The sequence below is a fragment of the Myxocyprinus asiaticus genome, chromosome 2 (assembly GCF_019703515.2).
Source record: "Myxocyprinus asiaticus isolate MX2 ecotype Aquarium Trade chromosome 2, UBuf_Myxa_2, whole genome shotgun sequence".
In the NCBI taxonomy this organism is placed as follows: domain Eukaryota; kingdom Metazoa; phylum Chordata; class Actinopteri; order Cypriniformes; family Catostomidae; genus Myxocyprinus; species Myxocyprinus asiaticus.
The window spans coordinates 58,928,467-58,940,006 of record NC_059345.1 but is presented as its reverse complement, the minus strand read 5'-3'; the positions used below and the strand labels follow the sequence as shown (position 1 = coordinate 58,940,006).

Here is an 11,540-nt window from a genome sequence, read left to right as displayed (position 1 = left end):
CTTTTTATTATTTTGGGAAATTTTCATATTCTTAAGAAAGAATGTTTAGGATCCTGGCCAAGTTTCATACACATCCTCCAGGAAATCAAAGAATACAGCACCTGTTTGGAAAAAATGTTATAAATAAGAAAGCAAAAAAAAAAAAAAAAAAAAATGTTTCATGAATATGCTACATTTGACTTACACCACACTAGCTGTAGTGTGTATACTTCCTATATTGTCATACACTACCTACATACACTTTTTATATAAAAATGTAATTGTATAAAGTTTTTATCGTAACATAAATAGCAGTTTGAGAGATCTACTAATAATGTATTTTTCAATATGGATACATTGTTTGTTTAATCAAGATATTACTATTAATCAAGATATTGTAACTGTTTATGTCGGTAATATAACTATATTTTTTTATATACATTTTTTTATTTTTTTTATTATTCATTTGCTATAATCTTTTTTTGCAGTTCACTTAAATAGCCCTGCTGTGCGACCAATTATTTTTTGAATGTTTAAATATTCTATGCAGTCTGTCAATTAATATTTCCAGTTTAATAATTGGAATTATTTTAATGGTTTTAGATAGAATTTTACACTGCAGGGCACTGATGATAAAGGGAAAATTTACCCAAAAATGAAAATTCTCTCATCATTGACTCACTTTCATGCCATCCCAGATGTGTATGACTTTCTTTCTTCTGCTGAATACAAATGAAGATTTTTAGAAGAATATCTCCGCTCTGTAGGTCCATACAGTGCAAGTGAATTGTGACCAGACATTTCAAACTCCAAAAATTACATAAAGGCAGCATAAAAGTAATCCATGCGACTCCAGTGGTTCAATATATGTCTTCTGCAGTGATGCAATCACTTTGGGTGAGAAACAGATCAGTATTTCAATCTTTTTTTACTATAAATCTCTACTTTCTTTTCACTTACAAAAAGTGAAAGTGGAGATTTGTAGTAAAAAAGGACTTAAATATTGATCTGTTTCTCACCCACATTTATCATATCACTTCTGAAGATATGAGCTGTGTCCCAAATGACACACTATGCACTATGCACTTACAAAATATACTATGCACTCAGCCATGTAGTGTATGAATTTTCAAAGTGTAGTATCGTCCCAAATGGAACACTTAACGTTTTTTTACAACACGGAAGCATTCGCCATTTAACAGCTGCCGGAAGTGACTTTTCAAACCCAAGCATTGTGTTGCCGCTAGCTTTAGCGCACTATCCACCCTCAGTTTAACACTTTTATCTCAAATAATATACATATTCACACAGCATGGTATGATGGTAAAGTGTTTAACTTACTTTTGTAAGGTGCTGTCTTCACAGAAGTTTCACTAGTTGTCATATTGTCATTTATTTACAATTGTTTTGCCAGATCACCATCGCTGCCGGTAACTCCGCCCCTTCTGCTATGTACGGCAAGCCGCGTACACTAAGTGCACGAAGTGTCCAACATTCCACACTCTGTTTTGACGGTTGAAAAAGTGCATCGTCCGGGTACTCGTAGTACACTTCTTTTTGTTGCATTTTCAGTGTAGACATGCTACTCACACTACTTTCACTTCAAAATGATGTAAAATAGTGCAGAAGTGTGCGGTTTGGGCCTATGGATTTAACTACTGGAGTCACATGGATTACTTTTATGCTGCCTTTAGTGATTTTTGTAGCTTGAAAGGTCTGGTCACCATTCACTTGCATTGTATGGACCTACAGAGCTGAAATATTCTTCTAAAAATCTTCGTTTGTATTCTGCAGAGGAAAGAAAGTCATACACATCTGGGATGGCATGAAGGTGAGTAAATGATGAGGGAATTTTCTTTTATGGGTGAACTACCCCTTTAACTACCAAGCTGTATCCATTACGTCTTCGGTCAGCCACTAGATGGCATTCATGGGACTTTATAGAATCATCGTCGATCGTGTTTCTGCTGTGCTCAGCTTAAAGATGTTTTGCAAGTCTTATACCTCTTAAGACAAGTCTTTTCAAGTTATATTACACTTACATTTCATGATCAAAATGTACGATTATTCATCATAAATGAGCAAAGCAATGATCAGCTGTTCTTGTGGATCTCATGACAGCTCTATACCAATCAACATAACTTTTGAGCAAAGTCATCATACTAAATGCGAATGAAAATGTGGCAAAGTGTGTTTGTATGTCTGCATGTGTGTGCCTTTTGTCTTACTCTGCAGCTTTAACTGTATACTAATGTAACAATGTAACTAAAGGTTTGTGGAGTGTTGTTGTGACACTCTGATGCCTTCATAATCACTTTGACACACACAATCTGATAATAATTCTGCAGTGCAAATGTCACTTGCACACACTCTGACACACACTCTGACTTCTCTTCCTGTTACATCTCAGATCAGAAACAGCTGAACTTGAGCTGTACAGGAAAAAAATCAGTGTGTCTATACCTCTAAGAAGACTGTACCCAAGAAAATTAAGTTTGTTAATAAATTTCTCTGTGGCAAAGTTTGTTTCAAAGAATCGCCATAAAGGCCACACAATCAAAGTGAAACCTTAAAACTTAAACTAAAGGGCTCATCAGCAGAGGCTCATCAAATGAAGCATCTTGTCTTAATGTGTCTCTTGCTCTACAGGGACACACACACAACTCAGAGTGGTAAGTACAATTATCTTTGTCTAGAGTGCCATTTTTAAGTGTGAATGGTTCTGTATGACTGCAGACACTGACAGACTCAACCTGTTATTATTTATGTAAAATGTTGTTACTTTTGTCATCACAATAATTACATGAATGGTTTTAAATTTTGTAAAAAAAAATGAAAAATAAAAAAAAAAGGAAAGAAAAAGAAAAGTATTTTTTTGAGTTCGAGTTTTTATTTCCTTTTCTGTTTTTCTTCAACTGAAGTGAACGTAACAAATTTCACAGGAAAATATTTCTTAGTTAGAGATCAGTGCCATATAACCAGCATTTCAGCTCTGTTTATTTTTGTTTGTTTCGACAGAAATATTCAATCAGAGTGTCACTGAGGGAAGCGATGCCTTCCTTTACTGTAAACAAGACGAGAAAGCTTTTTGGAGTAAAGACAGAGATGGACAAAGATGGGAGATTCTCAGTGTACAACATGGAGATATAAAGAAATACATTGTGGATCCACATAACCGTTATAGTGTATTGAGTGATTTATCACTACACATAAAGAGTGTTTCATTCTCAGACTCTGGGATTTACTACTGTAATACAATTCAAACTGTCAAGCTGATAGTAACAGCATTAGGTGAGTGTTTAGATGCTCCAAATCATCCATAAGTTGTACATCTACAGTCTCAAAGGTAAAGTCGCAAAAAGCTATATTATTCACATAAATATGCCAGAATAAGGGAAATTAAAACATAAACACAAGCAGAAAAATCAGTGGACAGTTGGATGCTGGATGAAAGTCAATCTAGCTTTTTCACATTGCTCCACTGTACTTATGTGTTAATTCCTAAGGACTTCCTATAAGGAAATAGAAACAGATTGGTCTCAAATTGAAAATGTTACATTTCATTGCAGCAGGCAACAACGTAGACCACAATACCAAACAAATAACAGTGAAAAGATGCTATACTTAAATCAGCAAGCACGACATTCCATAAAATATCTCCTTTTGCATTCTGCAGATTAAAGTCAAATGGGTTTGGGACGATATAAGGGCGAGTTGAGTGATTCACAGTTTTGCCCAGAACAGAACTCTACCACCACCAACAGATTGCTTCAGACCGTCAATAAAAGTTATTCATTTGAAGGACATGATCCTGACTGAAAAGGACAGAAATTGCAAACAAAAGTCAATGAGCATTGTTCTGTTTATCTAATATATCTTGAGCTACACAAAATGATAGTGTAAATTTACCCATTATTACTTAATCTAACTAAACCCTTTGCTAATTTCAGTTATTAATATTAATATTATTTGTAACGAAACAATTTTACTAAAAGTGCTTTAAGCTAAAGTACATTTAATAAAGGGTCATATATGTTAGCATGTGTTCCCAATATACTTATTCCTGTGACACTTTTGTGCCCAGTATTATTTCCGGTCCAAAACAAGAGAACCAGAATTGGACCATAACGACAACAAAATCAAGCCATCAAAACCAACCCAAATAAATCTTTTTTTGCCTTGTCAAAAATAGTTCTTAGCTTCTATGCCAGATTCCATGATTAGTTGCTAAGTTAAATCAATATGGAAAATTGTGCCGTACATTTACGTATTTGTTTTCAGTTAATTGAAAATGCAGTGATTATGTTGTTATTCTTCTTTTGTCCTGTTTCAGTGATCTCCATCACTACACACAGTTCAAAAAAGGAAACTGCTGATAAACCAAAGAGAACACAATCTGACAACAACCATCTAGAATGCACTTCAACACTTGTTCTTCAAAACATTATGAACAAGACATAATAAACTTTACCATATTCTCCTTTTACTTTGTGAGAAATTATTTTTTGTTGTAAACGTGGAAGAGACATTGTAGAGCTGTTTTATTTGGCTGTTTGTCCATTATATTTTACAGCACAAAATATATGATGTCATTATTCTTGATTTGTCTTCTTCCAGTGACCCCCAATTCTAAACTCAGCGCATTAAACAACAGTGTGAATGAACCCAAGAGTACGCAGTCTAACACCCACCCACAATTCACCTCAACACCAGGTACATTTAACTGTTTGTTCCAATTCTAATTAGATTAGAAGATAGTTCTCTTGGGCTTTTTGCTGTCACGGTCTACAAATATGATGGAAACATAGGCATATATTGTATAGAGTTAAAAGCTTGAGTAATGTGAAATATTTTATTGATTACTTTTAAAACACTTTTGATTTTAACACTCTCATAGTTACCTGAACTAGGATCAGGTTTTACTCATTAAACATTGCTATCTATTTATTAATTTGCTTTACAGGTTTCAGCACTCACCTCTCCACAGAGGTCAGAACAACCCCAATTAAAAAGATACCGTACAATACAGGTAGGAGCAAAAAAATCCAACAGGTCTGTGAGCACTGGCTTGTGTATCTAGCTCTTAAAGTGTTTTTTGATGGGCTGAAAATCACAAGTAGAGACTTTGCTAACCAATATATAACCCAGGTTCATTAAAATATTGCAGTTTTTAATTACATTAATTAGCAGAGTCAGAGTCTTTGCTTGAGCAAAGGAAAACATGTATGTCATACATAGCTGAATCCTCTAGTTAAATCATGTGGTTTCTTAAAATGTTCTCTCTGACAGTTTTAAAGGTGTCTGTTTTGCTAAATGTAATCATAGGACTGAGGATATTTAAAGGTGTAATTTTGTCCTGATAATGTGTGTTCTAATTTAACATTGAACAACAATTAAACTCTCTCTCTCTCTCTCTCTCTCTCTCTCTCTCTCTCTCTCCAAAAAATAAATAAAAATAAAATAAAAATTGACTTAATGCTTTTCTAGATTCCACTGGGATTACCAAGGCAGTTTCCTGTGGAGCTGTGTTTGTGATGCTGGTACTCTTAATATGTGCATGTATCAAATGGAAAGGTGAGAATCTAGTTTCATGCAAAAATGTTGTGCATGTGATCATTTTGATTATTGTCTCTCTCTTCAAACTAATAACTGTAACTCTATACCTTCATAAAAAAGAGCTCTAATAGATCTCTAATCTTACAGACTAGTACTTTTACTAGCACAATAATTGACATTTAAATGACAACCATACACTGTAAAAAAAATTCATAATTTTAATGGTAAAAGACTGCAAAAATGCTACAGTATAAAAATGTTAATTGGTTAATAGGGAGTTACCTTAAAATATACGGTAACATTTTTAAAATATAGTTAAAAAGACAATACATGTAGTTTTACAGTAAAATTTTATAAAAATATTTTGTTTATGTAAAAAGTATGATTTTCTGTATAATTAACAGTAAAAATGTATATTATGTTTAACAATAGAGTACAGGTAAATTATTGTTAAAATTACAGTATAAAGCAATAATCGGGCGTTCCCAGAATTCCCTGCGTGACCCAGTTCATTTAATTATATTTTATGGGAATAGTTACGTTTCTTCTTATTTTTAATATCAGTTATGTACTTTGGGGTGTTCTGTGTTATATTTGATGTAGTTTAATTAATGTTTATTACATTATTTTAATTTCACGTGTTACCCTGTTGGTGTTTAGTGTTTGTGTGAGTGACACTGAGCACTCTCTCTACATGTTTATTGCTCATTGCTCCAGGAAGAGCCTCTATTGATGTACTTCATGTCATCATGTGCCCTTTTGTAATTACCACAGTGATTAACAATACATTATAAAGTGAAATGCAGATTTTTGAAGTTTCAGAAGGTTAATATATCAAGTTTATTATTTAATAAGATAAACTACGGTAATGCACCATAAAATATATAGGCATCAAAATCACACCCCGTAAAGCCTGAAACGTGGTTACTGTATTTTTTACTGTGAATTTCTGGCAACCACAGCAGCCAGGTTCTTACTGTAAATTTAACAGGATTTTTTTTTACAGTGTATGCTATAACAATTTCTGCGTGTCCTTGGGTTTTTCAGCTGCCATTTCTAACAAAAAGGAGAAGGTGAATATATATGAGACTGTAGATGACAGTGACTGTACAGTACAACCTGGTAAATGTTTGCATAATATTCTGTTCATTTGAACTAACTTATTGCCTTATATAAATAACAACAACATATTGACAACAGTCTTTATCATTGACCAACAGGTCCTCCATATCTCACTGCAGTTCCCCCACAAAAGCAAAATGACACCGTATATTACTTAGCTGGAGATCCGAATATAGTAAATCTTGGTAATACAGTCATTTACACTGTTTACAGGATGTGATATTTCCTTGCAAGTATGGATAAATGGATTGCAAATAATAAAATATATTTTATTTTCATCAATACTTAGGTCAATGCAAGGAGATTGCTGATCACACATATACTTTGATATCAGAGTCAGAGTCAAAGGAGAATCTTGCTGGTAAAGAGAAAATCCCTTTTGAGATTTTTATTTTAAGATGTAGAAGGAACTATATTGAAAGTATAGTGATTCAAAAGGGATATTTCACCCCAAAATGGAAAAAGGGTCATTATTTACTTTATTTCATTCCAAACCTGTATGACTTTCTCTCTTCTGTGGAACAGAAAAAGCGATGTTAGGGACTGACTACCTCAGTCACCATTCACTTTTATTGTATGCAATGAAAGTGAATGTTATCTGAGGCAAACATGCCTAACATCTCAATTTGTATACCACAGAAGAAAGTCACATAGATTTGGAACAACATGAGTGAGTAAAAGATGACAGATTTTTCATTTCTGTGTGAACTATCCCTTTAAGGATTTATAGGCCACAGTGTACCCTAACAATGTTCTCTAACTCTAAATCTTTATACATACTGTATATTTCTTCACATTTCATTAATTCCAACATTATTATACTGACAGATTACTATTTTTCACTGTTTTTCAGACCAAGGACAGGATGAGCCCTTGTATTCTACAATCAAATAATTCTAACTGGATATTGGAACCATCTATGAATTTTGAAAAAATAAAAATGCAAAAAGAGAGAGAATAAGTTGAGGTTGAATCTACTGATAGATAGATTATGAAAGTATGATAAGAATACTGTACTATGATGACAATATTTGTTGTTTATGACTTTGATTTGTAATATTTTACTAATATATATCATTAAAAAAAACTTTGAGTTTTTTTTAGATTTACTTTGATCTGTAATACGTTTAATGTGATTATTACATCGTTCCAAGTATGGGTAGAGGAGGAGTTATAAAAAGGTAATGAAAGTCCATCCCTGTACTTCAAGAAATCCCAGTCAATTTACAATGTCAAACAGAATAATTTTTTACTAATGAAATATCAACAGAAGCGAGACATCAGAAAAGACCTTACAACACCACAGCTGCCTGTAAAGAGAGAAAGATAATGTTTGGCCTTACACAGTGAATAACATTTCTGTGATATGTTCAGTACTTTATTTGCTAAAACAGTCGTGTCAGCGAGATTGGTTATGTTTTTGATCATTTACAGTAAATTCGTGATTCATGACACAAATCATTCTGACCACTTTCTGAACCAATGGTTTAAAATCATCAAAATGGATCAAAAGGTTTGATTCAAACACTTAGTTTGTGAAGAAGAAACATGACATCCCTTATGCACTTTACATTTGCAGTGTTATTTTTTGTGGTTCAGTCACAAAAGTATGAAAGGGTCTGGAGATGAAGTGTCATGCACCTACATGTTGTTTGTTTTTTTGAGGGGGGACAAAGGTCAACCCCACCCCAAAACAGTATCACACTGTTTGTTTTAATAAAACAATTACATTCTACCACCCCTGGAGTTGCGAGTTCGAATCCAGGGCATGCTGAGTGACTCCAGCCAGGTCTCCTAAGCAACCAAATTGGCCCTGTTACTAGGGATGGTAGAGTCACATGGGGTAACCTTGTCATGGCATTCTAAATTGGGGAGAAAAGGGGAGAAAATCAAAAAGAAAAAAAAAATTGGACAGATGATTTTTCATAATTTTCACTTTATTTAAAGTAATATGTTTCTTGTTTGTAGAGAACACAACAGTAATGCAGATTTGCAGGGAGACATTCTTGCAAAAAGTCAAAAGGTTTGCACAAAATGTCATTGCTCACTTCTCATTTGCTTTATTAATAACAGCTTGATAATTGTATTAATAATATTGCTCCAATTTGACCTTGTTCTAATTCCTCCAGTACCACTCCTTTCATTTTTTTGGTTTATATTGGTTTATGTTTATGGTGGTTAATTTTCTCAGGTGCGAGGCCTTTGGGGTAACCTCCTCGTGGTCACGATTAGTGGTTCTCACTCTCAATGTGGCTCATAGTAAGTTGTGTGTGGATCGCAGAGAATAGCATGAGCCTCCGCATGCGCAGTCTCCACGGTGTCATGCACAATGAGCCACATGATAAAATGCGCGGATTAACGGTCTCAGAAGCGGAGGCAACTGAGACTTGTCCTCCGCCACCCGGATTGAGGTGAGTAACCGCACCACCCCGAGGACCTACTAAGTAGTGGGAATTGGGCATTCCAAACTGGGAGAAAAGGGGATAAAAAATAATATATATATATAAAATAATAAACAATTACATTTTTGTCTGTTTGTACATGTGTATCAGATTCAGTAATGGTTGTGTTTTGGTAAAAAAATTTGAGGAGAAGTGTTTCTGACATCTTCAGGCAGTTTTAAGTCACTTTTTTGCGATTTTCCATACACGACACAAGAGGTGGCGCAAAAGGTGGCAGCAAAGACAAAACGATGCCTACTACAACCGCTTCAGCTCAATAAAGAGTGAAAACATGTAGCCTGTCTCTGAATGAGGCAATAACAGTAAATATTGTATTATATGTTGTGTAAGTGACATAGAACAAAAGAAAAAAAAAATAGTTTGTATTTCTCCATGAGTGAGTTATTTCACCATAAAAAAGTTTAACTATGAATAGAACTCAGTCTAAATGTGAAATCGGACACATTCACAATTCCCTATATAGTGATTGCCACACAATGCAGGGAACTGCTATGGAAACTGCTCAGCATCTGATAGGATAGCCCTGCAACGGGTAGTGAAGATGGCACAGCAAATCACTGGTGCCAACTTTCCTGCTATTGAGGACATTTACACAGTGAGATGTAGCACTTCTTGTTTAAGCCACTTCTGTCTGGCAAGAGGCTAAGGAGTAATCAGAACAGGATGACCAGATTTCGAAATAGTTTCTTACCACAGGCTGTTAGACTGCTCAACAGCCGTGTCTGACTGTAGACTTTATGCACTGACTGCACTCCCCCCATCCAACCTCGATTTTGTCACTTTAACCCTTTGCACCACCAGAGACTGTCTCACAACACAGACACACACACACACACACACACACACACACACACACATAAAATATGTGCAATAAGTATTATGTGCAATTACTATCATTTATTATCATGTGCAATGACTGCCATAATATGTGAAATACTGCTATTATGATGTATGATGTCCTTGTCCTGTCCTGTTACACTGTCAGACTTCTTGCCTGTATTTATTGTTTACAGTAGCACTCAGTGTTTACTTACTTAATGCTTACCTAATCTTTGTTATATATCTGCACAGTAGTTCCCAGAAGGAACATTATTTAGTTTTTCTCCATTGGCCTGCAATGTGTTAAAAATGACAATAAGCCTGACTTTGACATTTTACTTTGAACTATGTACTGCTGCCATTCAGTACGCCCCCCGCTGCCTTTCTCCCATTGAAAATACGGAACCCGTGATGACCAAGTAACCATGTAAAACCGCCTTTCATTACTTTTTGTTTTTAGAATGACTTGAAAGAAGAGGATTCACACTGAAATAAGATATTAAGCCACTTTCTTTAAACATGAAGAAAAGAGAGTGTAAAGATGATGCAAAACCTGTCAAATACATTTTAGCACCAAAGGAAATTAACAGTGAACGTTTAAAAAAAAACATAGACATAACTCATATTAAACTATGAAAAAAAACATATTGAATTGTTCCACAGAGATAAGATGTAGCTGGCAAACATTAACTGCACTGAAGTTAATGCAATTAATTATTTTTATTATCATAAAACTTTCCTTTGGTGCTGGACCTTCCCCATGAGCGCGATCTCTGAAGCAGCCACAGGACACCCCTTAAAGCTGCGTTCAGACTGCCTGAGACATGCAGCAACAAAACGACCTCATCTCATTCAATTTCAATGAGAGCTGCGACTTCCGGCGACACGAGCGATGGCGACCATTGGCAACCGGATGTGGGCGTGTCCAGCGACGCGACAAAGTTGAGAAATGTTTAACTTTACGCAAATGAAGAGCGACTTTCGGGAGTGACAGCCAATACGAGAGAAGATGGTAGAGCTCAGGTGATCCTTCTCTCTCTCTCAGCTCAGGGTGGTAGCCAGCGTCTTTAACACTGAGCTACCCAGGCCCCCCGAAAGTTGCTATTCATTTGCATAAAGTTAAACATTTCTCAAATTTGTCGTGTCGCTGGACACGCCCACATCCGGTCGCCAACGGTCGCCGTCGTTCGTGTTGCAGGAAGTCGCCGGCTCTCATTGAAAATGAATGTGATGAGGTTGTTTTGTCGCTGCGTGTCGCTGGCAGTGTGAACGCAGCTTAATGCGGAACATGTACTTGACTGTGAATGTGAATAAAGATTTCTGCCACAGACATTATTTTTTAATGCAATAATCATTTACTTTAATTATCAAAGTTACAAATACGTTTTTGGAATTTCAAATAATCCATTCAAAATCCTCTTGTCTCAGAAAATCTAAGGGGGCACTTGCCCCTTCAGTCTGAATCAAATTGGCATGATGCCTCTGGTCCGGAGAAATGCATAGCCTATTAAAATTCCCTTTAAGATGAAGTGATGGGAAAAGTAAATGTCAACAGACATTTTCCACATTTTTTAATCTTCTAGCAAGACAAATTCCTGAAGC

The 11,540-nt window shown here is 35.3% G+C and overlaps 1 protein-coding gene across 1 annotated transcript; it reads left to right on the top strand.

The window, feature by feature from the left end:
- Window positions 1-2,405: 2,405 nt before the first annotated feature.
- On the top strand, window positions 2,406-7,675 carry LOC127450477 (uncharacterized). The gene is made up of 9 exons (XM_051714620.1): window positions 2,406-2,651; window positions 2,998-3,270; window positions 4,597-4,692; window positions 4,943-5,008; window positions 5,467-5,553; window positions 6,583-6,657; window positions 6,756-6,842; window positions 6,947-7,018; window positions 7,511-7,675. Exons 1-9 carry the CDS (start codon window positions 2,591-2,593, stop codon window positions 7,549-7,551), a joined length of 858 nt encoding a protein of 285 aa, XP_051570580.1. The 5' UTR covers window positions 2,406-2,590; the 3' UTR covers window positions 7,552-7,675.
- Window positions 7,676-11,540: the final 3,865 nt, after the last annotated feature.

Excerpts from the sequence above, each read along its gene's own strand:
- LOC127450477 (XM_051714620.1), top strand. The coding sequence starts at position 2,591 with ATGAAGCATCTTGTCTTAATGTGTCTCTTGCTCTACAGGGACACACAC. Across the intron at positions 5,009-5,466 it reads AAAGATACCGTACAATACAG|ATTCCACTGGGATTACCAAG; the intron begins GTAGGAGCAAAA and ends ATGCTTTTCTAG. Across the intron at positions 6,658-6,755 it reads TGACTGTACAGTACAACCTG|GTCCTCCATATCTCACTGCA; the intron begins GTAAATGTTTGC and ends ATTGACCAACAG.